The sequence below is a fragment of the Schizophyllum commune genome, assembly GCF_000143185.2.
Source record: "Schizophyllum commune H4-8 unplaced genomic scaffold SCHCOscaffold_17, whole genome shotgun sequence".
Lineage (NCBI taxonomy): Eukaryota > Fungi > Basidiomycota > Agaricomycetes > Agaricales > Schizophyllaceae > Schizophyllum > Schizophyllum commune.
In genome coordinates this window covers 357,493-369,367 of record NW_026089554.1, presented here as the reverse complement: position 1 = coordinate 369,367, position 11,875 = coordinate 357,493, and the positions used below count along the sequence as shown (strand labels likewise).

The 11,875-nt window shown below is 56.8% G+C and overlaps 4 protein-coding genes across 4 annotated transcripts; 3 read left to right on the top strand and 1 right to left on the bottom strand.

Annotated features, from left to right (window-relative positions):
- Positions 1-761: 761 nt before the first annotated feature.
- On the bottom strand, positions 762-1,198 carry SCHCODRAFT_02645215 (uncharacterized protein). The gene has a single exon (XM_050346423.1). It carries the CDS (start codon positions 1,118-1,120, stop codon positions 824-826), a length of 297 nt encoding a protein of 98 aa, XP_050197036.1. The 5' UTR covers positions 1,121-1,198; the 3' UTR covers positions 762-823.
- A 313-nt stretch (positions 1,199-1,511) lies between these two features.
- On the top strand, positions 1,512-5,283 carry SCHCODRAFT_02645213 (P-loop containing nucleoside triphosphate hydrolase protein). The gene is made up of 21 exons (XM_003026586.2): positions 1,512-1,921; positions 1,970-2,021; positions 2,074-2,145; positions 2,199-2,225; positions 2,278-2,372; positions 2,425-2,572; positions 2,858-3,159; positions 3,213-3,249; positions 3,309-3,345; positions 3,396-3,462; positions 3,515-3,535; positions 3,592-3,651; positions 3,726-3,856; positions 3,914-3,951; positions 4,002-4,210; positions 4,282-4,350; positions 4,407-4,547; positions 4,602-4,722; positions 4,786-4,881; positions 4,939-4,998; positions 5,053-5,283. Exons 1-21 carry the CDS (start codon positions 1,575-1,577, stop codon positions 5,086-5,088), a joined length of 2,166 nt encoding a protein of 721 aa, XP_003026632.1. The 5' UTR covers positions 1,512-1,574; the 3' UTR covers positions 5,089-5,283.
- Positions 5,284-5,378: 95 nt separating this feature from the next.
- SCHCODRAFT_02645207 (uncharacterized protein) lies at positions 5,379-6,935 on the top strand. Its single transcript, XM_003026585.2, has 3 exons — positions 5,379-5,834; positions 5,884-6,365; positions 6,417-6,935. The coding sequence occupies exons 1-3, from the start codon at positions 5,533-5,535 to the stop codon at positions 6,542-6,544; spliced, it is 912 nt and encodes a 303-aa protein (XP_003026631.2). The 5' UTR covers positions 5,379-5,532; the 3' UTR covers positions 6,545-6,935.
- A 2,628-nt stretch (positions 6,936-9,563) lies between these two features.
- On the top strand, positions 9,564-11,285 carry c2h2 (regulator of mushroom formation). Its single transcript, XM_003026584.3, has 5 exons — positions 9,564-9,738; positions 9,794-9,855; positions 9,905-10,004; positions 10,056-10,496; positions 10,551-11,285. The coding sequence occupies exons 1-5, from the start codon at positions 9,681-9,683 to the stop codon at positions 10,970-10,972; spliced, it is 1,083 nt and encodes a 360-aa protein (XP_003026630.1). The 5' UTR covers positions 9,564-9,680; the 3' UTR covers positions 10,973-11,285.
- The last annotated feature ends 590 nt before the right edge of the window (positions 11,286-11,875 follow it).

The window sequence follows — 11,875 nt, the reverse complement described above, 5'->3', positions numbered from 1 at the left end:
CCTGAGCTGGCTCTGACATTGACTTGCGGTGACCATTTCCTACGGTTTAAGTAGCCCTCGGGCATATACGAGACCTGCCAAAGCTGCACCTCCTTGTATGCATGCAACCCAGCCGGCGATCGTGACATGTGCCGACTGATGCAACCAGAGCGAAAACATTGATTTTTCGGCGAGTTCCACCACCTTCCCCCTCCGCACGTCCATCCTAGCGCTCGGCATACGGCCCACACTAGCCTTTCTCTCACCAAGATCCTCTTGTTCCTCGCCGCGACGCGTCCGGACGCGCGCTCGACGCGTGAGGACTTCTTAAATGGACACACTGCACCTCCTCCCCCCCCAACCTCCCCTACTTGATTACCCTCGACTGCCCTAGCGCACGCTATACGGCTCCTAATCGACCGTCCCACGATCGACGGATGTGCGAGGAATGAGACAGGGAGGCGAAGCGCGCGAGCTAGGGAGAAGGAGGGGTTTGATGCGTAGTACACGCGCTCTACGCGTCGCGAGGGGAAGGGGGAGAAAGGTAGGGTCAGGGTAGGTGATCAGCCAGGTGCATGAGGGACACGGAACGCGGAACCTCTCGCGTTCGCGATAGATCGCGTAGGATAGGAGGGGATTAGGATTACGACGAACAGGGCGGCGAAACCTCAGATCGCGCGGGGGCGATCAGCCTCTCGCGCGTCGAGGACACATCCGGACGCATCAAGGGGAACTAAAATACGGAGGGGTAGTGAAGGGATGGGAGGGTGAGCCGTGATCGCCCCCACGCTTCTTCCACAACATTGCGACTGCGAAGCCTTGACCGCGCTATCCCTTTTGTTTGCTATAGTAGTCCTGTATTGTAAGTTAGTACTCGCCGTGGAGTATAGCGTAGCCACGCACCTGGGATACGCGCATTCGCGCTCGCCCGTCCTCCCGCGCCCATCCTCGCGTTATGTTCTGTTGCTATAACTGATCCGCGCGAAACTTTCAAGGATAGAAAGCAGGAAGAACACCCAGAAGATGGGGGGAGTGAGAGTCGAGCGATGGGTGAAGAGCAGGAAGCAGTTGGGGGGCCGTAGGTGAAGGGATTCAGTCCATCGCCGAAGACGGAAATGAACAGGGCCGTTCCACGGGCCATATGCACAGACAAGCGCTTGCATCAATGTCAGTTGCTGAAAGAAGATAGAGCATGACTTAAAGATACGCTCCGGAATACTTTGAGCAATTTAGACTATGGTGTAACAGCTGAAGCGCTGAAGACTCGCTGGTCGAATGATGTGGCTGTGCTGACGGACATTGCCGGGGCCGCACGTGTATGAGCGCTGTCCAAGGCATCACACTGACAGGGAAACAAAAGCTAGTATCTGGGGACGCAGACGGGTATATACAGATGACCACGTCTAAATTTTCCGAAAGGAAAAAGACGATGTCGAGGAGGGATTGTGAACAACCGACTGTTCGACATCCGGAGATAGCTTTTGATCGACCGCTTGGACGTATGATCGTGCTTCAATGTAAGGCAGCCTGGCCTTGAGCCTGGCTGGCAAGCAGGTCTCGTAACATATTCTTCCTTTCCCTCGTCTTCAGTCATCATGTCCTCCGAAGACATAGCCGAAGAGATCCGTGCCAGCTTCCCCGGTACTGAAGAGGTCATCGTCCAGTACCTCGCCGGCTACCTGATCGACGATGCGGGGGAAGAGGAAGATGTCCTTCAGGTGGCGCGCGACATCCTCGCCTCAGTTGCCGGCAACAAGATCGAGGTCCTGGAGAAGCTCATGGCCAAGCTCGCCGATCTGCTCGAGGATCAGTTGCAGGCGAGGATGAATAATAGGAAAGGACCGAAGAAGCTGGACAAGGTGCTGGATATGAGCAAGACGCAGATGTCTTCGACCATCGGTCTCGGTCAGGGTGTGGATTTGGAGTCTATCAACAAGGGCAAGTGAGTATACATGACTGTACTTCTCGGTGACTTGCTGAGGATGCGCAGAGCGTCTCGGGTCGATGTCAAGAAGCTCGAGAAGCAGGAGGCGAAGCTCAGAGTGCGTCGCCCGACTCTTCCCTTCTAACATCATTGCTGAACATGTTATCTAGGCCAAAATTGAGAAACGCGCTCGTCGCGATCTTTACGAAGGCTCCAAGTTGCTCGATAGCCACAAGAAGCAGGTACAGAACAACATCGCCCACATACTTCTTCCCTCACTGACTGCGCGCTTTAGCAAACGTACGAAGAGATGTTCATGAAGGTACGCTGCACATCTCTCTGCCAGAAGATATATTTCTGACGATTGCTACCAGATCAATTCCTTGGAAGCCAGCAATGCCGGAAAGAACAAGAGCAAGGATATTCACTTGCCTTCCATCGATGTCAACTTCGGGTCAAATCGTATTTTGTACGCAGCCTTCCGATTGATTTCCTTCCCGGTGTGCTCACGATATACGCAGGTCTGGCGCGAGCTTGACATTGGCATATGGTCGCCGGTACGGTCTCATTGGTCGTAATGGTGTTGGTAAATCCACCCTCCTGCGCCACATCGCCCTCCGCGAAGTTCCCATTCCTGCCCATATTACTATCCTCTTTGTTGAGCAAGAGGTTCGTGCATTCTTCCTCTATGATCTTGCGATCAAAATGGTTGCAAGATCGACGGACATCCAGATCAGGATATTGCCTCAGCGCTTCGTGGATTCCAGTACTGCGCCCCATCGCTGTAATGCGTACTGCACCGGCATATCATGCACGCAGTATGACTGAGCTCGGAGTCTACTGAGGGCGAATAACGCTCGATGCTCGCAATCCGGCAATCTTTTTGATCGCAATTGTACCCTTTTCGTCGCCGCGCCTTCCTTTGTGTCATCTACTAAACCTCACCCCCTTCAGATCGTCGGCGACGACACAACCGCGCTCGAATCCGTCCTCAAAGCCGACGTCTGGCGCGACTCCCTCCTCCGCGAGGAGGCCGATCTTAACGCGCGCCTCTCGGAGCTCGACAAGGAGGGCGACGACAAGCGGTTCGAGGACGCGCGGGAGGAAGCCTCTGCCCGCCTCGCGGACGTGCACGCAAGGCTCTCGGATATGGAGGCGGAGAGCGGGCCAGCGAGGGCAGCGTCCTTGCTAGCGGGACTGGGCTTCAGTGAGGCAGACCAGCAGAGGCCGACGAAGTCGTTCAGTGGTGGTTGGCGGTGAGTGGCCTCTTTTGAGGGATTCGAGGAAGTGAGGCTGATGGGGTGCCCAGTATGCGATTGGCGTTGGCGAGAGCGCTGTTCGTGAAGGTGAGTGTAAAAGGCTTGCAGGATTCTGCGCGGAAGCTGACGAAAGGCTTGCTTGGTAGCCCGCCCTTCTACTTCTCGATGAGCCTTCCAATCACAGTGCGTTGCACGTTCCTCCGTCTCCAAAACAGTTTCTGACCTTTTCGTAGTCGATCTCAACGCCTTGGCATGGCTCGAAGATTACCTGCAAACATGGCCGGGAACAATCCTTGTCGTGTCAGTTTCCTCGACCGCTCTTAGCTCCCGCCCCACTGACCCTCGTCACCAGCTCTCACGACCGTGCTTTCCTGTGCGTACATGCACCTCCATGCTGGCATGGTTTGGGGCCTAATAGCCCTCTTCCAGCGACGCCGTGGCAACAGACATCATCCACCAACATTCCGAGCGTCTCGATTACTACAAGGGGTACGTTCTACCTGTCCACAATGGGCTTCTCTGCTTACATTGTGGATTTCGTCACTTACGCTCAACTCGTTCAGCAACTTCACGCAATTCTACTCCACGAAGTCAGAGCGCGACCGGAACCTCAAGAAGGAGTACGAGACGCAGATGGAGTACCGCCGGCATCTGCAGGCCTTCATTGATCGTTGGAGGTACAATGCAAACCGGGGTATGTTGCGTCGCTCCTAGTGAGTTTGCGAAGTGCTGAATTGTCTTTTTTCTCTAGCCGCGCAAGCACAGTCGAAGATCAAGATTTTGGAAAAGGTTGGGTCATCGTTTCTGGTGCCACACCGTGTCTTGCTGACGCCACATAGCTCCCCGAACTGCACCCACCGGAAGAGGAAGAAACCGAGAAGTTCAGGTTCCCCGAGACCGAGAAGATCTCGCCACCGTTGTTGCAAGCCAACGAGATTACCTTCGGGTACACCCCGGACAAGCTCGTCCTCAAGAACGTCAACTTCGACGTCGGGCTGGACAGTCGAGTCGCCATTGTCGGTGCCAACGGTGCCGGTAAATCCACTTTGTGCGTATTCCCTCGTCTTCGGCCTGTCGCGCCATTCTGTTGCTGACCCTAACTGTGTTCACCTCGCACAGGATTAAGCTCCTCACAGGCGAGCTGAACCCGCTCGGTGGACATGTAACACGGAACGGGCGGTTGAGGATGTGAGTGCTGTTTTCGCGTAGAACGCGAGGTGGCGGCTAAAATCCGTGTTATGCAGCGGCTACTTCGCGCAGCATCATGTTGACACGCTGGTGCCGACCATGACGCCTGTGCAATTCCTTGCGTCGCGCTTCCCTGGGAAGACCGAGCAGGAGTACCGTCAACACCTCGGGAATTTCCAAATCAGTGGGATGACCGGGTGCGTCGAGAGTAAGTGAACGGATTGTTTCGAGCCACTGACCTTGGCGTGTAGCTTGCAACTCATCGGCACGCTTTCCGGAGGTCAAAAGTCGCGCGTCGCATTCGCACTGCTCTCTTTGCAACAGCCGCACGTCCTCTTGCTTGATGAGCCGACTAACCACCTCGATATCGAGGTGCGCTCTGATCCTCGGGTGACCGCCGCTATCGCTTTCTGACACTGACTTGCTGCGTACCAGGGTCTTGATGCCCTGATGGATGCATTGTTTAGCTGGAACGGCGGCGTAATCATCATCTCCCACGACGAGCGCTTCATCACCAAGGTCGCAAAAGAGGTGCGTTTGATGGCGTCTTGTACCTCCGGGTCTGCATCACTGACATTATGAACACAGCTCTGGGTGTGCGGCGATGGCACCGTGACGAAGTTCATGGGCGATGTGCAGAGTTACAAGGTTTGGAGGGTCCGATTTCGTGTTGAGAGATAAGACGCTCATGAAACTTTGCAGCAATTGATTGTCAGCAACATCAAGATGAGGCCTTGAAGTGGCCTGCGGCTGAGCTTCGTTGTGTTGCGTGTGTATGTATACTATTTGTACGTGCGATGGCAGGCGCTTTGAAGGCGACCCCTGCCATGCTTGACTGATATGACAGAGGCGAAGGTCGTCTCTTACGTGGTCACTTCAGCTGGCTATGACTTGTTCCACGGTCTCCATGTCGCTTGGCCGCCCTATCGCCGCTGAACTTCAACTGTGACCATCACGGTGTCACGCGATGACGCTGCGTGTGACAACGAGGATCGACTGACGATCACAGTTGATCTTCCTTAACCAGAGCGTCGATCCTCGTCTACGTCCACACTACGGACTCGCCTCTCACGCTCGCCTTCAGCCGAGAGCTTCCGATTTAACCGGGCGACCTGCATAGCCCACGGGAGCCCACATCTTTTGTGTACTATCTGTCCCTCCTGATCCCGCATTTGTATCGCTATGGCCGCACCCAGCGCCCGACCTGGGAATCGTCCCATGATCCGTGCCCTTCTGATTGACCTATCTGGGACGCTGCACATAGGCTCCAACCCCACCCCTTCTGCGGTGAAAGCCCTACAGCGGTTGCGGGATGCCGGTATCCCCTTCAGATTCTGTAGCAATACCAGCAAGGAATCAACAGATTCTCTAACGGAGCGCCTGCGCTCCATGTGTTTTGACGTGCGCTCCGACGGTCCTGGACGCGAGCTCTGGACTAGCATCGGCGCCGTGACGGCCGCCCTGCACAAGTTCGGCCTCAACCGGTACGCGAATCACCCCGTACCCTCAAGCTATCTCACTTGCCGTTCGCAGCCCGTATTACCTGCTCTCTGACTCGGCGCGCAAGGAGGTTGAGGCCGGTCTAGCGCCCCGCGCAGCCGGGGGCTCGGACGCGCACGACGCGGTGGTTATCGGACTCGATCCGCCCTCCTTCGACTACGCACACCTCAACGAAGCCTTCCGCCTGCTCACAGGCGAGGCCCGGGGCGTCTCAGGCCCGGGCGCCGCGCCGCGCACACGTGCCCGCCTCATCGCGACCCACCAAGCCAAGTATATCGAGGGAACCGCGCCGCCTGGCCTGTCACTCGGACCGGGCCCTTTTGTTGCGGCGCTCGAGTACGCCAGCGGCGCACAGGCGCACGTAGTGGGCAAACCCTCCGCCGAGTTCTTTCAGATGGTTATCGACGACCTGGGGCCTACTGCCTCCGGGGATGGCGTGATTGCTGTTGTAGGCGATGATGTGGACGCAGATCTTGGCGGGGGCGCGGTGCAGCTAGGCCTCTGGCGCGTCCTCGGTGAGTGCATCGTGTCCGACCATAAACCAGAATAGCTGATAAAATGAGCAGTAAAGACAGGGAAGTACCGGAGCGGTGATGAGCAGAAGGCAGGTACTGTGCCTCCGGATGAGATCGCAGACTCGTTTGCCGACTTCGTGGATGCGCTGTTGGTGCAGCACACGCCCAAGAGCGCGTAGATCGGCGAAGATCCCATTCTCTACGCCAAGTTAAACATGAAGGGAACCTTCTCCTGTGTAAGTACATGTTCTCCCGCTCCCATCGATCCTTGCGTACGCCTTCAGGTGCGTCTTAACATCCCCAACGAAGCTGATTGCCGCTATGATGCAGACGATAATGTATTCAATAAATTGTGGCCAATTTACAGGGTCATTCCCTTGACTTTCCCTCGGACCTTTTCCAAGCGTACTTTGTCAGTTGTGGCAGCCTAGCGTGCAACAGGTCCCGATACACGACTGTCTGCTTTTCAAGCGAGCTGCTCTCCTGCACGCGCTTTACATGCGGGCATGAGAAACTGTCCCACACATCAACAGTTCCTACCGCAAGGCCGATCTCATCGTGTGCAAGGACTTCAGGTGCGTCTCATGCTTTGAGACGACCTCATGGTGCTCCTTCATGGTAGCGCGGATCGTCGCTAATACCAGAGAACCAAGACCTCGTCAGTCCCCACGGAATACATCTGCATTCTTGGACGACATTCTATCCTTCTCACGACGACGCCATCCTTCACAGCAGGTCCATGATTGGCGACGCCACCAGCTACACGGTCGTATGTATGTATCGATGCCAGCCTTACAGCCTCGCTTGAAGCACGGTCCCGTTAAGATAACCACGGCAGGGACCGAGGTATTGCATTGGCGAGCATGAACCTTCGGCGTATCATCTGCACTCACGTATAGAGCGAACTGCAGGACTGTCAACACCAGGTCGGCAGAGACCGAAATATGCTTCGCTTCGTGAAGGTCAGAATGCTGCCGTCTCTCACGTTGCTATCCAAGCTCATGATTTACCTTTGATCTCTAGAAGGCATAAGAAAAGGCGGAAGTAAGTCGGGTTCGCAGATAAGCCATCGCGATAGAGTGGCCTGCAGTTTCACGGTGCGCTTGCGGGCACTGGCTTTCTCTATCCATCACACGGTGCTGACAATGTACCCCCCCAGCCATCTGTACGCGCCATGGCGGCCCGCAATACCCCAGGTCACTTTCCGGACCGGGCGGCGTCCGGTCTATGTTTGGTTGCCGTTCAATTATGATGCGAACGTGGCCGTCCCTGATCTGAGGGAGTCTATCCAAATCCGGCATCCCATTGTTGAGTTGGGATCGACGGTCCGGTCAAATGGGCAGAGTCCTCGAGTCTTGGATTGCCGGCAACTCCCCATAAAGCTCCAGGACCTAGCGCTTGAGCACGGGTCTTAGGGAGCCTCTTTGCGTTATGGTCGCCGATGGCTGCCTGGACTATGAGACCAGGTAGGCGTTCTACTTGCGTTATGCGTGCAAGTGAGGAATTACACGCCCCGTGGGGCCGTCGAGGCGAATTATGCCCACCACGGTGCGCGCTATCGTCCGTGAATTTCGCTGCTCCAAGCTCACCGCATCCTTCTCCAGTCCTTCTGCCTAGTAGGAGCGGCGCGATTCAGACGGGCCGTACGTATCATCCTTGCCCTCTTGCAGCACGCTCTGACTGACATCCTGCGTCCCGCAACACAGCTCTCACGATGCATTGTGGGTCGGTTACGTTGAGGCCCCATGCAAGAGATGGGCATGTATCCTTAGTCTTCAGCCTGACGCAGGCTTGACGGCTTGTCAAGTCCATGGCACGGCGCTTGGAAGGGATTCGAGTGTAACATTACTCTGGTGATGAGCGGAATGATTGCCTGTTACCTGTAAGTACCGGCTCCAGCATGTATCTGTACACTGATGCTCAAGGTCACTGTGCATCTCCATCGACTTTACCATGTCAAACGTTGGTTGCGACCATCTCGGGTGCTGAGTCAAGTCGCGCAATGCACGGAGACTGCACTGTATAGCCTTCACAGCGACCGGCATATCATCACACATTCTGTTCAGATTGGCGGTCATGTGCCGGCGAAGAGCCTTTGATCGCCTATCTACCACTGTAGGCGGACAATTTCAGAAGCACGAGAAAGCCTTAGCGGATGCTTTCTCGGAGAGGTGCCACCATGGCGAATCGGCAGACCATTTCGACGTTAGTCCCGGTGCCCTCGATCTATTGACCGCTCGTGGTTCCTGGAGATAGACGTCGCGAAGAGACCGCCCACCGCGCTTCGACACCACTCAAGCCGTCTCAACGTATGCATACTTCCGTTCAATGGCGGTTTCGCGGACGCGGCGTTTCTCAATCGGTACTCATCGTTTATGCGATTCGGGGCGCGCATAGCAGTCGGGCATTGTGCGGGCATCGCCAATCATATCCTCGGAAATGGATGGATGAGGCGTCTGGTGAGCAGTTAGATGAAGATCAGGTATAACCATCGCCCTTTCTCGAAACGGAAGAAGCGGCTCACGTCGTACGCACGAGCTACTTGGCAGACGTGCATACCACCATGACACTCAGCAGCTGTCCCTCATCCGTGCTACGCCGCGACCGAATGTTCTGGTCGGGATGGGCGCTCCTCAATCGTTTGAACATCGGCGATGGCAAGAGGGCTTTCGACAATCATTGTCCCAACGGGGAAGGCCGGATTGGCGGTTGAATCGGCCAAAGCAGCGCTATCTCCAACGACGGATCCGGTGCGATGGGCGCAGATCCACGCGGTCACAGTCTCAGACGGGCGCCTCCCACTCAGCGATCCGGCAGTCGGCCCCCTGATCTTGACAAGATCGCCAGCTCAGCGCCCGGAGTGGCAGCGCTTGCGCGCCTCGAGGCTTCCGGGGGAACCTTCGGCGCGATTTCGTAGGAGTGCACAGAGGTGCGGCGATCCGAGGCGTTGTGCGCGATTGAGGTAATAGCAGGCGGGTACGGCAGAATTACTGCTAGCAAGTGCGCTGATGTAGCGCTCGTGCCTTTCTCGGAAACGCGCCCCAGGCGTGGGAGACGGGCGCGGGGAGCGGCTTGCGGAGACGAGTTCTTGGTTGCGTGCAGGGAACGTAGCCGTGGGATTGACATTCATGTTCTATTACCGTCGGATCTGCGCTCGGAGTGCCGGCCTTGTCCGGAGCGAAGCATCTGCTCGCCTATAAAGGTCCATGTGTCCACGCTTGTCCCCGCTCTCTCCCATTGCCCCCTCCTCGCGCCACAGGCCCACATACTGGCCGATACCCATCTGCTACCCCTCTTCCAGACCGTCCACAACACATGCAAACGGACTGCATGCCCTCAATGTCTCTCCCCAGTATCCACGAGATGTTCCCCGGTGCGCGCCACAGACATCCTTTGTACTCGACCTGGCCACTAATTGTCTTTCTCAGAGCATCTCATGCGCCCAACACCCTATACCGCGTCTCCACCGACGCCTCAGCACGAATTGACGGTGCGCCACATTTTGTACGCTGTGTTCATGAGCGCTTATGACTCAACAGCATTCATACACCACGTCTCCCATTATCTCTCATCGACGCCTAAGCCTGAGCAGCCCTAGACAGACAGCGTCCTATCCTTACCCTCCCCGCGTGCATCAGAGTGAGCAGTTTCATACGAGGTGTCATGTCCGAGGTACTGACTTTGGTTCAGTTCAAGAACCTCGCTCACACACGGACCGCGGTCACATTCATCTTGTTAATGATGGCCCCCGTTCTGCGCCCACGGCCCCCTACCGGATCGAGATACCACCCGCGCCCCAGTCGCCGGTCCGTTCGCGCCAGCGGTCTGCATCCACAGCGTCGCACGGATATTCTCTCCGCTCCGCAGCGCGGCCCACTCGAAGTCACTCCGAGGACTATCCAGAGGAGCCACGCCGCGACGCTGGCTGCTCGTCGATGATCTTCTCTGTTTCCGGCTACACCGCCCGGGACGCCCCCTCCGCCGGCCACCGCGAGGACGGCATCTCGGCGAGTGACGAGGAGGACATGGGCGGGGACAGTACCAAGAAGCACGTCTGCACCACGTGCAATAAGCGGTTCAACCGCCCAAGCAGCCTGCGCATCCATCTCAACACCCACACCGGCGCGACACGTAAGTACAATCCCTTGGTAGACCTTCCTACTCATCCGCTGATGCCACCCACAGCTTTCCGCTGCCCGTGGCCGCATTGCGGGCGGGAGTTCAACGTGAACTCGAACATGCGCCGCCATCTCCGCAATCATACGGCAGTGCGTCCTGGGCAGACGCCGCCGCCGCCCAAACCGTATTCACCACCGGTGTATCTGCACTCGCCACCCCAGCCGGCGCTTTCGCCGCCTGAATCGAATGAGGAGGACTCGGACGATGAGGATGAGGTACCAGAGCCGGCCTACTCGCAGCGACGGTCGAGTTTCGACTACGAGAGCTCTAGGTACGAGAAGCCGCGGGACGACCGCTACGGGTATGAGCTCTATCGCATGAGCTACTCGCACGTACGCGCCCCCTCCCGCTCGGTTTCCCCAGCCTCCTCCGCCTCCTCGTTCTCGCCGCGCCTCATCCCCATATCCAGCGCGCGCGATCCGTACTAGTACCAATACGCTTCTTCCAGTCGACCTCAATTAGCCTTAGCTGTCGGTGTTGCTCTTGCTTTCCGCCGTAGACTCAGACCCCCACTTCTATGCCGCTTTTCTTTCTCCGCTTCTCTAGGGACGTCCGCTTCCGCTTACGATGGTCATGACCCTCTTCTTGGATATTCTTGTTTATGTATTCTTGCACCCTGTACTTGTACGATATCTAGATATACCTTGCTCAGCACACCGTCGTCTGGGGAATACGGAGTTGGCGCATGCGCCGTTGTCGAGCTCACTGTAGTATACACAATCGAGCATATGTATCATGGCTATTTATCCCCGGCCCTTCTTCCCATCGTGCGCAGCGACGAGCCTTCGTCGTCGTCGAGAAGGAGTTCTGATGTCTGCGAGTATGGCCCGTTGACTCCGCGTCGCAGGTAAGGAAGCGCGAGCGCCCACTTCTCCTGCGCGCCACTCCGACAGACGCAAAGGCGTCGCAAACCCTGCTGATCAGTGACGATCCCGGTATGTTTGCACCCCCCGAAGCGCGCGGAATCCATTTCGCCACCTCGCTCCCCATCGTATCGCCACCCACCTCAAATCTTGCTCATCAGGACTGCGCTGCCTCAATGCTTTGTAGTCCTCTGCGGCTTATTGCGGCTTGAATTCTCCGTCGTCGGAGAGTGGGGCTTTCGGATAACTCCCGGTGGCATCCAACCCGGAATCCTTTTCTGTTCACAGACGTCTCCTGTAACCCATCCGCAACTTCTCGGCCATAGCACCTAGGGGGCTTTCCGAACGCCGCGCGCGGACCGTCAGGGCGAACTCGTACATGGGAAAGCTCGCAAGTGATACGCGCGCCGAGCGCGTGCTCTCCCACTGCGCGCCGACCTCAAGGGTATGAGAGAGTCGGCAGCACCA